This window comes from Podarcis vaucheri, assembly GCF_965113315.1.
Source record: "Podarcis vaucheri genome assembly, chromosome: 2".
NCBI classification, from domain to species: Eukaryota; Metazoa; Chordata; class Lepidosauria; order Squamata; family Lacertidae; genus Podarcis; species Podarcis vaucheri.
In genome coordinates this window covers 101298329-101311861 of record NC_138760.1, presented here as the reverse complement: position 1 = coordinate 101311861, position 13533 = coordinate 101298329, and the positions used below count along the sequence as shown (strand labels likewise).

The 13533-nt window shown below is 42.8% G+C and overlaps 1 protein-coding gene across 1 annotated transcript in view; it reads right to left on the bottom strand.

Annotated features, from left to right (window-relative positions):
• Positions 1-12735, bottom strand: part of RYBP (RING1 and YY1 binding protein) — a 49027-nt gene extending 36292 nt beyond the window's left edge. The window contains exons 1-2 of the mRNA XM_082210744.1: positions 12012-12735; positions 10551-10676 (exon numbers count right to left, since the gene is read on the bottom strand). Coding sequence (XP_082066870.1) covers positions 10551-10676; positions 12012-12043 — 158 coding nt within the window. The 5' untranslated portion in view covers positions 12044-12735. The remainder of the gene's footprint in view (positions 1-10550; positions 10677-12011) is intronic.
• Between the last annotated feature and the right edge of the window lie 798 nt (positions 12736-13533).

Sequence of the window (13533 nt, the reverse complement as noted above, 5' to 3'; positions counted from 1 at the left end):
AGGAAGAAGAAACCCACATAGAGGAAATGGAAATGCTATTAACTATGGAGTAAGGCAGACATTTTTGAACTGTGGTCACCAACCTAGTGCCCAGAAACCTCTATGTGCAACTGGAACCGCACCAGTAGCAAAACATATATGGCAATTGGCTAATTTCAAACTCTGGTAGTGGGTACATGGTAGTTAACCCATTCTGGCAGATAACCTACTTTAATACATTCATACAAGGTCAATTTGAATCCTTAATCTATAGCCATTTCAGCAAGTTAGATAATAGAAAAACCTATCATCTTATGCAATGAAGGGGTTATCATATAATTTTTAACCTATTTACTTATGAGGCTGTCAACTGATTCTAAATAATCAGGACATTTACTCTCTTGCTCTTAAATGAATTAGGTAGGGTTTTTAAAAAATAAATAAATCATTGTCTTGGAACATATATTTTGAGTATAAAAAATTAAAAGCAGTGGTTACTCTTAAAAAACAGCCCAGCTGAGTCTTGCAGCTAGCTAGCACCTTGCCAACTTAATTAATGTATAACAAGTCCTTCCAGGCAAATAGCTTGCCAGTCTTGCCTCTCAAGACAACATTCAATGCACACAAGTGTGCTGGCAACATTTCTCTTCCTTGGCTTACACTTTTATTTTATCCTGCAACATTTGGACAAATAAAATATTGCTCAGAATGCCACTGAAACACGCTGAAACATGCAAATGTTGCCTACCATGCAGCAACATCTCTGATTAATATTAATTTAAGTTTTTCACTTTGTTCCGTTCTGCTAAGGAGTCTGGAAGATAACAGCAACTTCTATAAGCTTTGCTAAATAAAACGCTAAAAATAATCATGACACCAGATGAAGTTATGTACTTGCTCTCCTTCCCTATCCCCAATGGAGCTGCAATGGCTCTGTAATAGTAGCACAGGGACAAGAGAGCTAATACACAGCATTAACATTACAGAGGAAAGCCTCCCCTTCTTCAGCTAATGATGTACTCCATACAAGTATGCCCAAGGGACAAGAGACTGTGCCGGCTGATTGACTCCATCACAGGGCCATCGTCCATCAATGTATTGCCTCTTCTGTTGAAATCTTAGGAAGAGAAAGTCCTCAGCTAGGCAAGCACTTTCAAAATTAATAATGGTAATGTCACAATGCAGCTGGTCAAACAACATAAGCAGAATAAACAGAATAAGTGAATAAACAGAAAACTTACCTTTGGCAGCCATGCACAGAAGTCATATACAGTTGTACCTCAGAAGCTGAACAGAATCCGTTCAACTTCCAAAACATTCAGAAACCAAAGTGTGGCTTCTGGCTGACTGCAGGCAACCGGAAGCCGCAGAAGCCCCACCGGACGTTTGGCTTCCAAGAGAACGTTCAAAAACAGGAACACTCACTTCCAGTTTTCGATCGTTTGGGAGCCGGAACATTTGACTCCCAAGGCGTTCAGGAGCCAAGGTACAACTGTACATTCAATCTAAGAACAATGCGTCTAAGTTTTTGGACCCCTGAGCTTTACAGAATTACAAGTAGCCCTCAAACGACAACACAAAGGGTGACATCCAATGTTTCATCACATTTACTCACTGAAATCTCGGTATTACCACCAATGGCTATCACTCAAACTATTCAATCTATACTGTACTATGTTCCAAGTTAACTTGGAGGAGTCCCTGGAACAGATTCAGAAGACCTGCAAGGGGAAGAGGGGAAGCTCTGTTGGGCAAGCAGAATTACATGGTTAGCGCTACGCTAAATGCAACTCAAAGTACAGTGGTACCTCGGGTTAAGTATTTAATTCGTTCCGGAGGTCCATACTTAACCTGAAACTGTTCTTAACCTAAAGCACCACTTTAGCTAATGGGGCCTCCTGCTGCTGTTGCAACGCCGGAGCACGATTTCTGTTCTTATCCTGAAGCAAAGTTCTTAACCTGAAGCACTATTTCTGGGTTAGCGGAGTCTGTAACCTGAAGCGTATGTAACTTGAAGCGTATGTAACCCGAGGTACCACTGTATTTGGGAGGGGACAATGCAGATATATCTTTAAAAGGTAACATCAGTCTGTCCCATTGAATTTCTCAGACTGAATCCATGGCACTAAATGCCACTAAAATCTATTACATGCTTGTCAACAAAAATCTGAGAACTGAGCTATTCTAGAACACCTGAGGAGAGGAACAAGATGTGATCCATGCAGTTAGGAGTCAGATGCCAAACGGTCTGTTAACAACAGATTAGGAGACTGTTGGGGTGAACCAAAACCAATAGCCATAGGTTCATTTGGGAGGTGAAACAAGAATCAAAGAATGAAAGCATAGATATAGAATCTGTCAAAAAGCAGGATGAAACAAGGAATTAGGAGGCAGGCATAGATAAGCCAAAAACACAATCAGAAGATGGACTGAGATTGGTGCAAAAAGGCAAGAAACAGTGGCAGCCGGAAGCCAAATTACTGTACTGTTTAGGCAAGGATCTCCAAACTGCTGTTGCTGAAGTTTATATCTAGCAAGAGTGATAGCAAGCACCGGTTGTTTGCTTTGGCGGCAGAGCCATGGAAATTATAAAAGTCACCACATCAGACCCTCTTGCTAGAGTCAAACCTAACCTGCAATGGAGCTACCAAACACTGCCAAGGTTAAGTTTTCCAGTTTAAGTCCTGGTGTCTCTTACATGAAACCTATGACTGTGGTAAGCAAAATTAAGGCCCATTGACTAGACTTCTCCAGGTCTTATCAAATATTATACAGGAACTTATGAAACTTAGCCCAGAAACACAGGACACAAATATACGGGGGGGGGGGGGTTCCAGTCAAATAAGAACTGCAGCAAAGTTCAATAGGAGCTTTTCTTTGATAATTAAACTAAACTATACTGTGCTTGCATTCATGTCCTGTCTTTCTTCACCTGACTTCCTCCATTGTATAATTCCAGATCCATGAAGGATGAAGACACCAAATAATCATAAAGAAACAAGATCATTAAACCACTAGAAAGGTTAGTAGGTGATAATTTTTCCAATGCAAAATAAGCTTAAACTAAAGAGCCTGCCTATATGCCAAGATTTTGGTGCCCTGCCTTCAGATGAGACTTGAAGGAAGAAACCTTTTTCCGATGTGGTGCTCTATTTTTGGAAAATCCCTTTCAGTGAGGCCCATTGTACATCTTTTCAGCACCAAGGAAAACATTTTTTTCAGGCATTCCTAAATCTCGTTAGAAGTTGGTCATCTATTCCTTGATTATTGATATTTTTACTGCTCTGAGGTTTTATTGTTAATTTTTATTGCTGTTTTACCGATCAGGTTTTGTTTAAACTGAATTAACATTTTTATGCTTTCTTGAAAACTGCTTTGAAGATTATAATAAATTTGATTCAATGTTTATTTGTTCAGGAAGTTTGAAAACCTAACGATACAAAAATCATTGATTCCCCCCCCCCTTCCCAGATAAATTGGGCATTTGCTTAGGATATTGTATAACAGACCTAACAGACCTAATATATTTTCTGTTTATTACTGAGCAAAATATAGACACATAAAGGTTCTCTTGGTTTGTCTAGAACATGTCACCTTTTAAAAATACATCCAATTACATCCAAACTATTTGCCATACAGCAGAGTAACATGTCAGGACCAGACAGTCAAAAATATCTCTATGGGGGGAGGGGGAGAGAACCCTGAAGCTGCACATCTAACTTGTGTGAATTCAACGGCAGGTCAAAAGCTACTTGTTATGGAAGAAACACACACCTTTCCAAATGACCTACATTCTGCAAAGAGACCCACTGACCTACAGAACCATATGAAACCTCATAAATTAGGTCACTGGGTTTCACTGTTTTTAAGCATTACACTTTGAAAGAGACACACAGTCACTAAATCTAAAGACAAACGCACATCACAGGGGATCTCCACATGCAGTGATATAGCAGTTTTTTAACCAAATTGCATAACAAAAAGCTATTATCTTTTAAGTCACATGACTGGCTTCCATTTTTCTTTTTCCTTTTTTTAAAGAGGATTGAAGTGAAAGACTATTTAGACCTAAGTTCTCCACAGGTGAATTTTATGGCTTTCTGGCTAGCCTACTGAACAATGAAACTGTCAGAACAGTGAAAGGAAGACACACACAGGAGTTTGTTTTCATTTAGGGGCCTACCAACAAGGACTACCAGCAAAAAGGATGAACTGCCCGTACTTTATGTCCATAAAAGAAAACACCACTCCTACAGCACTCAAGACTTTCCAACTTTGAAATCCTTTATTTCATCCATGACAGCTTTCAGCCAAGGCATTTGGGGTTTATTTCCAAAGCTATCTGAAGGGGCAAAATGTCAAGCACACACCCCTTTATAACTTCCAAGAGAGCTATGTAGTTCTGGATACTCATTCTGCCAACCTCCTGTGCAAGACAGTGCAGCCTCGTTGGACACCAAGGTGTTGTTTGAGGTAGTTCCCCCTCTCCTTCCCAACACTGCCCCATCTAAGGCAGTGTTAGAAAATGGGATATGAAAGCTAGGAGCTAAAATAAACCTAGGTTACAGGCACAAACAACAGATTAATAACAAGAATAGAATACAAAGCTGAAAATGAATGAACGGCAGCTAAAATATTATGTTCATTTACATGGTCTAGTCCTTCCCCTGCCCACCCCCATAATATTCTTCAGAAAGTCTATTCTCCAGTCTTCAGACAGTAGCTGGAAGTGGGGAGGCAGGAAAGGTGCTCCTTTTTCCTTCCACTTTGCAGTTTTAACCTGAAATCTTAAGCGCAATACTGCGCCCAGAGCAGTATTCTCTGTTGCAAAATGCCCCTAGAACAATGGAAGTTTCTAATACTGATCTACGGTGTAGGGAAATTCATTAGAAAAAGAAACCCATAAAAGAGGCATAAGGATTCTAGAAATAGGCAAAAGGTTTTCTGCCTATTTTCCCTAAGTCAAGTTATGGCCCAATTCTTAAAAGTATTTTTTCCCCACAGAGGAATGATCTTAAATTTTACTATGGGGGGGGGAGCATGCAAGCTTTGCAGAGATAGGCTGTAAACAAAAAGGACATTCTTGCCTACTGATTATTAAGAATATAGAAGGATTATTCCGGGGGGAAATCCACACGCTTAAAAATCCAATTCTTTACTCTTTCATGCTTTTCCACCTTTGAATTTTTATTTCCAAGATAGTTGTTCACATAACTATCTTATGTGCACATAAGATAATCTGGAAGTCTTGATTATAGAGATAAAAAATGCAAGACACACCAAGAACATGGGAATAACTTGAGTTCTGTGCTTTCAACTGTATTGGTAAACTGTGCTGCAATCAATTATACAGTGGCACCTCGGGTTACATACGCTTCAGGTTACAGACTCTGCTAACCCAGAAATAGTACCTCAGGTTAAGAACTTTGCTTCAGGATGAGAACAGAAATCGCGCACAGCAGCGGAAGGCCCCATTAGCTAAAGTGGTGCTTCAGGTTAAGAACGGACCTCCGGAACGAATTAAGTACTTAACCCAAGGTACCACTGTAGTATTATATAAAAAGGAAAGGATTGTTAAAGTAGCACTGTACTTTACTTTTACTTACATTGTGCTTACCAAGGAAGTTGGTCACAACCATTTTAAGGACAGGTCTCTCAGCATATTCAATCAGCTTCCAAAAAAATCTTAATTCACTCAATGGAAATTAATGCCTAACCATTCCAGGTCAAAGACAAAAGGTGGTTAAGATGTAGAAGAAGGAAAATGGGAAATAGGTCTCATTTGTTACAAACTGGAATGTGCCCTCGAATTTTTATTCTGTCTCTTTGCTTCCCTTTAAGAAAGATGGAAAAATGGAGGGGGATGTATAGAAACTTGTAGCTTCTGCATGGCTGGAATGTAAAAGGTAAGAATCACATCTGTTGCTCTGCCCCGTTTTGCAGGCTAGGCAAAAGCACTTCAGGCGAGTGCAGAATGATGAGGGGCATTGCCTGGGGAGAATCCTAAGGAACAAACAGTTAGACCTAGAAGGCAGCAATTTGCCAGCAGACTAGAGGTCCCTTACTCCTGCTTTAGTTAAATTATTAAATTTAAATTAACATGTCCACTGATGTTGCATCTGGTTTGGACTACAGAGTTAAAAACAACTGCAAAGTGCCACTTTTCCCGGTACGTATAGTTATAGCAATACGAAACTAATTATGAACACAAGAATCCTATTCAGTTTTACACTGATGGTGTCAACCGAGAACCACCGAGCTGAATTTACAAACAAGATAGCTCAAAAGATAAGATTGCAAGGAAAAAGACAATATGACAGCAAGAACACGCACATCACACAAAAAGCAAGAACATGCACACTGCACAAAAAGCAAGCCGAAGCTATTAAAACTAATCACAGAAAACAATTTGCAGTTATCGTTAACAATAGGAATGTGGTCAATAAAGGAGTTTAAAGAAAACAAGAACTGAATGCTGAAAAGATAGAAGCAAAAGTTTAGTTGCAAGTAGCACTCCTGTATGAGTTTACTCAGAAATAAGTTCCGCTGAAATCAGTGGAGCTTCTTTCCAAATCTGTGGTACAGAACTGCAGTATAACTTTTCTGAACTGTATGTAGCTGTATAGAAAATGCTATATGAAAAGGCAAAACAAAATACATGAAAAACAATAAAATTATTGGGTAACTCCATAGAGAGCCTACTTTTCCTTGAATGATGTGAACTGTTGTTAAAACTGACTGAGTTGTTGAGTTTACGCAAGTCACACCTTTAAGGTTGCTTATTTTAGTTTTTTAAGAATTTGCTCCTTGACTCAGCTATTCAGAGCCTACCACACCACTGTAACTGGTTCTACTATTGTTCGAAATGCTCTTACCCAATGTTTCTCCCAATGCTGAACCAAAATCTACCCCCCTGCAACCTAAGCCTGTTAACATACAGTCCTGCCCTCTGGAAGAGCAGAAAAAAAGTTTTTGCCCTGTTCTGTGAGACAGACCATTAGGTATTTGAAAAGTTCTTTGCATCACCCTTCAGTTCCTTTGATTTTGCCTTATCGGACTTACTTTCCATACCACTTACCATCTTGACTCCTCTTTACTCATTCCTATTTGCCTAGACAAGTGTGCAGAACTGGGCAGCACTCCATATGAGATCTGACTAGTGCAAAATAATGTTACTTTTGATTTTATGGGGGTTTTGTATATAATTTGTTTTTATTCTTAATTATTGTAAACAGCCCAGATACCTTTATGTTATGGGATAGCATGTAAGTGTCATTAATAAACAAAATGGAACTATTTCTTCCCATGACTTGAAAACTGAGTCTATTAATGCAGACTAAAATTGCATTCGCTTTTATTGCAGCTGCACCACACTGCTGACTCATGTTCAGGTTGTGCTTTACTACAATCCCAAGATCCTTTTCACATGCCAAGCCATGCTTCTGAAATTTAAAGTGCATCAGGTACATTCAGTAAACCATTTCCAGATGCAGCTTCAAGTAAATTTTATTCCTCTGCCACATCATTCACTATTTCATGTGAAAATAACTCAGAAACAGCAGAATCATTTCTTGAGTGAGAAAACCAAGTGAGACTTTCACTTTTGGTCATGACCACCTACCTCCTTCCCCAAAACACAATATCTCAAAGATTAATCAGCTCACAATCCACATTAACCTTTATAACTGAACCCAAAATCTATTAGCTGGTGCACAAAAGACATATTCTGAACCCCAGATCAAAAATAAACCTAACCACCAAGACTACTGCTACCATCCTATCCTAACAATTTCATATGGTTAGCTTAGAACATAATGCAGAATGAGTGCTTAAATCCTTCAATACTCTTAGAATACTTAGATGCCCTAGACTGAGCAGGTAAGACAAGGGAATATAGAAGGTGGTGCAAATCATCTTTAAGAGAGCTTACCTTCCCTATTCAAGTATTTAGATAAATAATAAATGCTTTCTGTCATTGGACATTCCAGCTCATGTCTCTATCCCTAACAGTATCACTCAAAAACAGGTATCTTGCTGCTGATACTCTGGAGGACTGACTTACTGGTCCTTAAGTAATCCTAGTAGATATTCGCAACTGAGATTTTCTACAATACAAGCATGCACACTGATCGTATCATCAGATACAAATATTCTGAGTAATAGCAAACCATAAAACATAGAATTGTTGTACATTAAGTGTCAATGAAAAAAATGCAGGTTTCCTGAAACACCAACATGCGTCATATACAGTAACTCCCAAGCCACAACCAAAACTCACTGCAGAGTTTAGATAGTGTTCAGTTACTATCATTTGAGTTATTTACAAATTTATGTCCAATACTGAGTTGGTTTATAAATAATACTTAAATATGCATTTTTATTATATATTTATTATGAAATATCATTGATAAGCACTTACTTTAAAAGCATATAGTGACATACTGAAAGCGTACTTTAAATATGGAGTGGGGAACTAGTAGCCCTCCATATGTTGTTGAATTTAAACTCCGTCTCCCTGGCTGGCCTTGATGGTCCAACTCCAACATACTGAAGAGCAACAAGTTTCCCATTTATATCTTAAGTGAATGCAATCATACTGACTTTGGTGAAACCGCACTCATAGAGGCAGAAATATAGCTAGAAACCTAACAAGAGGTCAACATAAGCTTTCTGCTGCAGGGAACACATAATGAGAAAGTAACGAAACATTTTTCTAATTCTAATGCTCACTTGACAACTATGCCTAAGCTGAAAGTTTTCCATTATTAATTGAATAATTTAATATGTAATTAAATGGGATAAGGTTTCCATATGTCTCTTCCCCTCCCCAAGAACCCATGTTACAGGACAGGTTGTTTTTCCTTAAGAGACAAAAATATGCTTTTTAACAAATAAGGATACTAATCAAATTACGCTACACAAAGGGGATGCACAACGTCTGTATCCATTGTGAGGACTGTTCTGAAAACTGTAAAATGAAGGCTTGGAGTAAATTTTGCCTCACAAAACCGAGTCCCTCATGAGCACTACAACAGCTCCCCAATAAAGTCTACTCTTAACAGTCAGGCCTTCCCAATTACAGATCTCAAGCATTATATACAACAAAAATGTTACATATACACAAATCAGAAAGAGTTCAAAGCTTACTTCATGCAACTTAAAAACATTGTTCTAGTCTGTAAGAATGAAACTGGTGGGAAACTTTTTACTACACCTTAAATTAAATTTGACACAGGAAGTACATCTAGCCCACAAGCTTCCAGTTGCCCATCCTTATTAAACACAATCTACAATATGCTGATGCTGCAAGTAGGTATAGAACAATACAACCCCAAAAGAAATCAACAGGTTTGTATGCAAAAGCCACAGGTGGATTCACTGACAATACTAAAGCCTAAATGAACGTGACTGAAGTCTACACACACACACACACACACACACACACACATTCTAGACCATGATATATATTAGACTTAAAATCAGTGTCCTGCAAAACAGTACAAAGTGTAGAAATACTCAAAATACATGCACAGTATGTACACGAGTGGACATTTGACACCTACTTAACTCGCTCATGTCACAAGAAGCCTCAATGATCCAGAAAGTTTTTCTCACTGGAGGCATGCATTTTCAGCTTTCACTCTGCCATGCTCAAAATACTTAACGAATACATTACCAACTGCTCCCAATCAACAACACAACCTGCTGTCTGCCATTCTGCAGAGTCTTCACATTAGAAAGTCTATTCATGGTAAAATTCTGTGATTATTCTAACATAAAAAGCATGCAACATATGACAAAGTTGATTAACTTTCCAAAATTACTAAGGAGAGCATACAAAATAGAACACCCAATTCAGTTAAGACAACTTGTCAGCCTAAAACTTTGAAAGAATTACCTAACTCATACTTAACACTTTAAACATTTGGGGGGGGGGGAAATCCATCACTAATACATACAAGTTAATCAAAATAGCTATCTCAGGATCTCATAAATCTGCATTATTGCTATGTTTCTGTGACATAAATCCATGTGTTAGATGTCATATGGCAGCACTCCTACACATAACTTGAACATCTTTGCAAGTATGCATAACCCATAGTATTCTTCAGGAAACTGGTTTTCCAAAGTTCCTTTATTTTACATAAAATAAGTCATTATTATTAGAACAAAGCAGGACTTTGAAGTTGCGCTTCTGTTGTGCCTCTTTATCAACCTTCAGAAAACAAAAAAGGCACTCCTCAGACTATAGCCAAAAGGCTATGTCATAGAAAAAAAACCAGCTTCCAATCAAACCTGACTGATCTGAAAGTCCCAGAGGCCTCTTTTTACCTACAAACATGACATACAGCAAATAGCATCAAATAATTATTATACAGGATACAGTACCTACAAACACTTGTGTTTAATGTGTGCATGAACACTTGTAACACAAAACACAGGTTTAAACATTCTTTCAAAGGGAGTCATTTCTCGTTTCCACCGCCATGGTAAATCAACAAGTCAGAAGCATTACAGTTAGTTACAGGAGGAAAAGGGACGACTAGCACATTAAAATATGAACAATGTACCTTGTAGAGGTGCCTTTCCTGACATCACATATGCTGCATTTAAAGGCTTCAGCACTGTTCCTAAAGGTGCAGACACTACAATCCCAAAAACCTTCGTCGGCTGCAGGTTTTGCTTGCCTTTTTGGCCTTGAGAAGTATGTGTAGGAAGAAAGGGGAGGGGGGAGAGAAGGAGGAGGAAAAGAAAGAATAAAACATGTTAGAAACGAGATCATAAAGCAAAGCTGTTTCATACTATGCTCTGCTTTGCTTTGCCTGCCTTTTATTTATTTATTTTTTTGCTCCTTGCCTAAAAAGTAATCAAATTTTCGATGGAGCAGTGAGGAAAACGTACAAAGCACCCATCAAGCCAAAAATCCGACTTTGTTCTCTCTTCTCACCACACACGTTTCTCATGCCTTACCCCACAACCTTCCCCCAACACCATACCATGTCATACCCCCGTAGTAGCAAGAGAGGAAAGGGGAACATTTCCCCCTCCAACCTTCAATCTCAAGGCAATCAATTTTCACACAACAACGACTACCCACTGAATCTGGAAGGGCAGGGAAAAGGCGATGGTGGAAGGTATCCGAGCTTGTTACCCTCCCTCTTGGGGTGTGCGTGTGTGTGTGTGCGCTTGATTGTACTTTAAAGGATTGTAGGCGTGTCCCTCCATGCGCCCCCTTCGTCTGTCTGTCTGTCTCCTTTACCTTGTTAAATCTCCCTTTGTCTGGAAGAAGTCAGTGTGAGGAGACGAGGAGCTGTGTGTGTGTGTGTGTGTGTGAGAGAGAGAGAGAGAGAGAGAGAGAGAGAGAGAGAGAGAGAGAAGCAGCCGCCATAGCTGCTCTAACACCAGATTAGCCCTGGCACCAACAGAGAGAGAAACACAAACACTTCGCCCTCCTCCTCCTCCTCCTCCTTTTTGCTTCTACACACTCCCTCCATCTTAAGAGCCACCCTGGGCACAAAACAGAGCAAACACACACACACACACACACACACACACACACAAAAACCTCCCGTCCCCCCCCCTTCCTTTCAGCAGTTAGCCACACAAGGAGCTCTCTCTGGCTTTCCTGCCCCTACAGCTTCGCCTCCCAGCACAATTGGAAAAAACAAGGAGTTTTCTGTACCTGGCTGGGAGGCAGGCAAGGCAAACCAGCTCTCGCTCTCTCCCCTTCTTTACCTACTTCCTCCATCTTAAAAAGCCCCCTCCCTCCACCACGACTACAGCCACCACCACCTCCTCCGCCACCCCGGGGCCTAGCCGTCCCCACCCCCCTCCCCTGAGCCTAAGAAAGCGGGGTGGGTGGTGGTGGGTGCTTTCGGCTGGCACCCGCGCGGCGCGCTCCTTCCTGTCCCCACCGCCACCCTCGTCTCCATCTTAGGGAAGGGAGCCTCTCTCCCCCCACACACACACACACCTCCTCTCGGCTCCTCTGCCGACTCCCCCCCCCCTTCGCTGGCCCCGCTTTCTCCTACCTGGTCGGGCTCTTCTTGTCGCCCATGGTCATGGATCGGTTGGGGCGCCGGCGGGGGTGGCGGCCCCCTCTTCTGCCTCGCGCGCAAGAAGCGGAGGGTTCGCAGGGCTGGCTCCTCCTCGAGACCAGCAGGATCCGGGCTGCTCCTGCTGCTGCCGCCGCCGCTGCTCCTGAGCCGCCGCCGCCGCCGCTCCTGCCGCTGCCAGGCTCCCCCGCTCCAGACTAGGCAGCGCACGGAGCGCAGCCTCGGCTCCTCGGCTCCTCTTCCCCCCGCCGCCGCCGCCGCTGCTGCTCCTCCTCCTCCCAGCCAAGGCGAGCACGGCTACAGCGGGCGGAGCTGGCGGCCCTCCGCGGCCAATCCGGGCAGCCCGGCCTTGGGCTCCGCTGGGGCGAGGGAAGGGGAACGTGCAGCTTCTCTCCCCCCCCCCCCACACCCCACAACCAAAACACGCACACACTCCCTCCAAGCACGCCCCCCCTGAGCCCCTCGGTGCACACAGCGCACGCACACCCCGCTCCGTCCCGGGAGGAGGAACGGCTCCCTCGGCGACGAGGGCAAGGCTGCAGGGACGCCGCTCCCTCCCAAGGCTTGGCGGTGGAAGAAGCCAGCGAGCGAGGGAAGCGTGTCGCCGTCGCTGGGCGGCGCCTGGCCACCCACAAGGCCAGCGTGTGACCCCGCCTCGGTCGTAGCTGCTCGCGTCGAGCGCGGCCCCCCTTTCAGACGTGTGCGTGTACACACACACACACGCATATAAGTGCATTAGTCACGCGGGGGTGGGGTGCGGTGGGCGCGCGAGAAGCATGACGCGCCGCCCGAGTTGCCGCTCGCCCACTCGCGTGGAGTGCGAAATGTGTCGCCCGCCTGTCAGGGTGGCCCCGTGTCTGCTTCGCCCTTGTCAACCGCACAGTGTTTCACCCCCTGGTTGTTTTTCTGGGGGAACAAAGTCGCCCCCTGAACAGCGAGGCGGCGGGGGGGGGGGTCCAATAAAGAGAATAACGTCACCCACACTGCAGTAGGAAATGGCCCGGCTCCCCTTCGGAGAGGGAAAGAGAACACAGGCTATGGGGAGGGTGTGCGATGTGAAACTTGGGTCCGCCTGCAGGCCTCTTGCTTCCTCCCCTCAGACAGTCGCCCACAAAGAAGTGGGAGAGAGGTAGCGATGCTCAGGTGTAGGGGGGGTCTATTAGCCACCCACAGGAGCAGCCTATGTCCCTTCAGCCACTTATCAAGTGCAAGAAGAACGTGTCAACATTTGCCCTTCCGTGTGTCACTCTCAGGAGGCCACACACTCAAGGTTACTTGGGCTGCAATCCTGAACACACTTTGGGAGCACTCTTATGAATACCGCGGAACTCGCTTCTAAATAAACCCTCCCAGGATTGTGTGCCAGACATGTGGAATAATTACCACTGAAGCATCTTGTCGCACTCGCGAAGTGGTTAAAGGCTTATAAATCTCCACCCTTCCCAACTTCAGTTTGCTTAACAGGAATATTCTTTCTGCCTGCAAAACCTGTGGACAT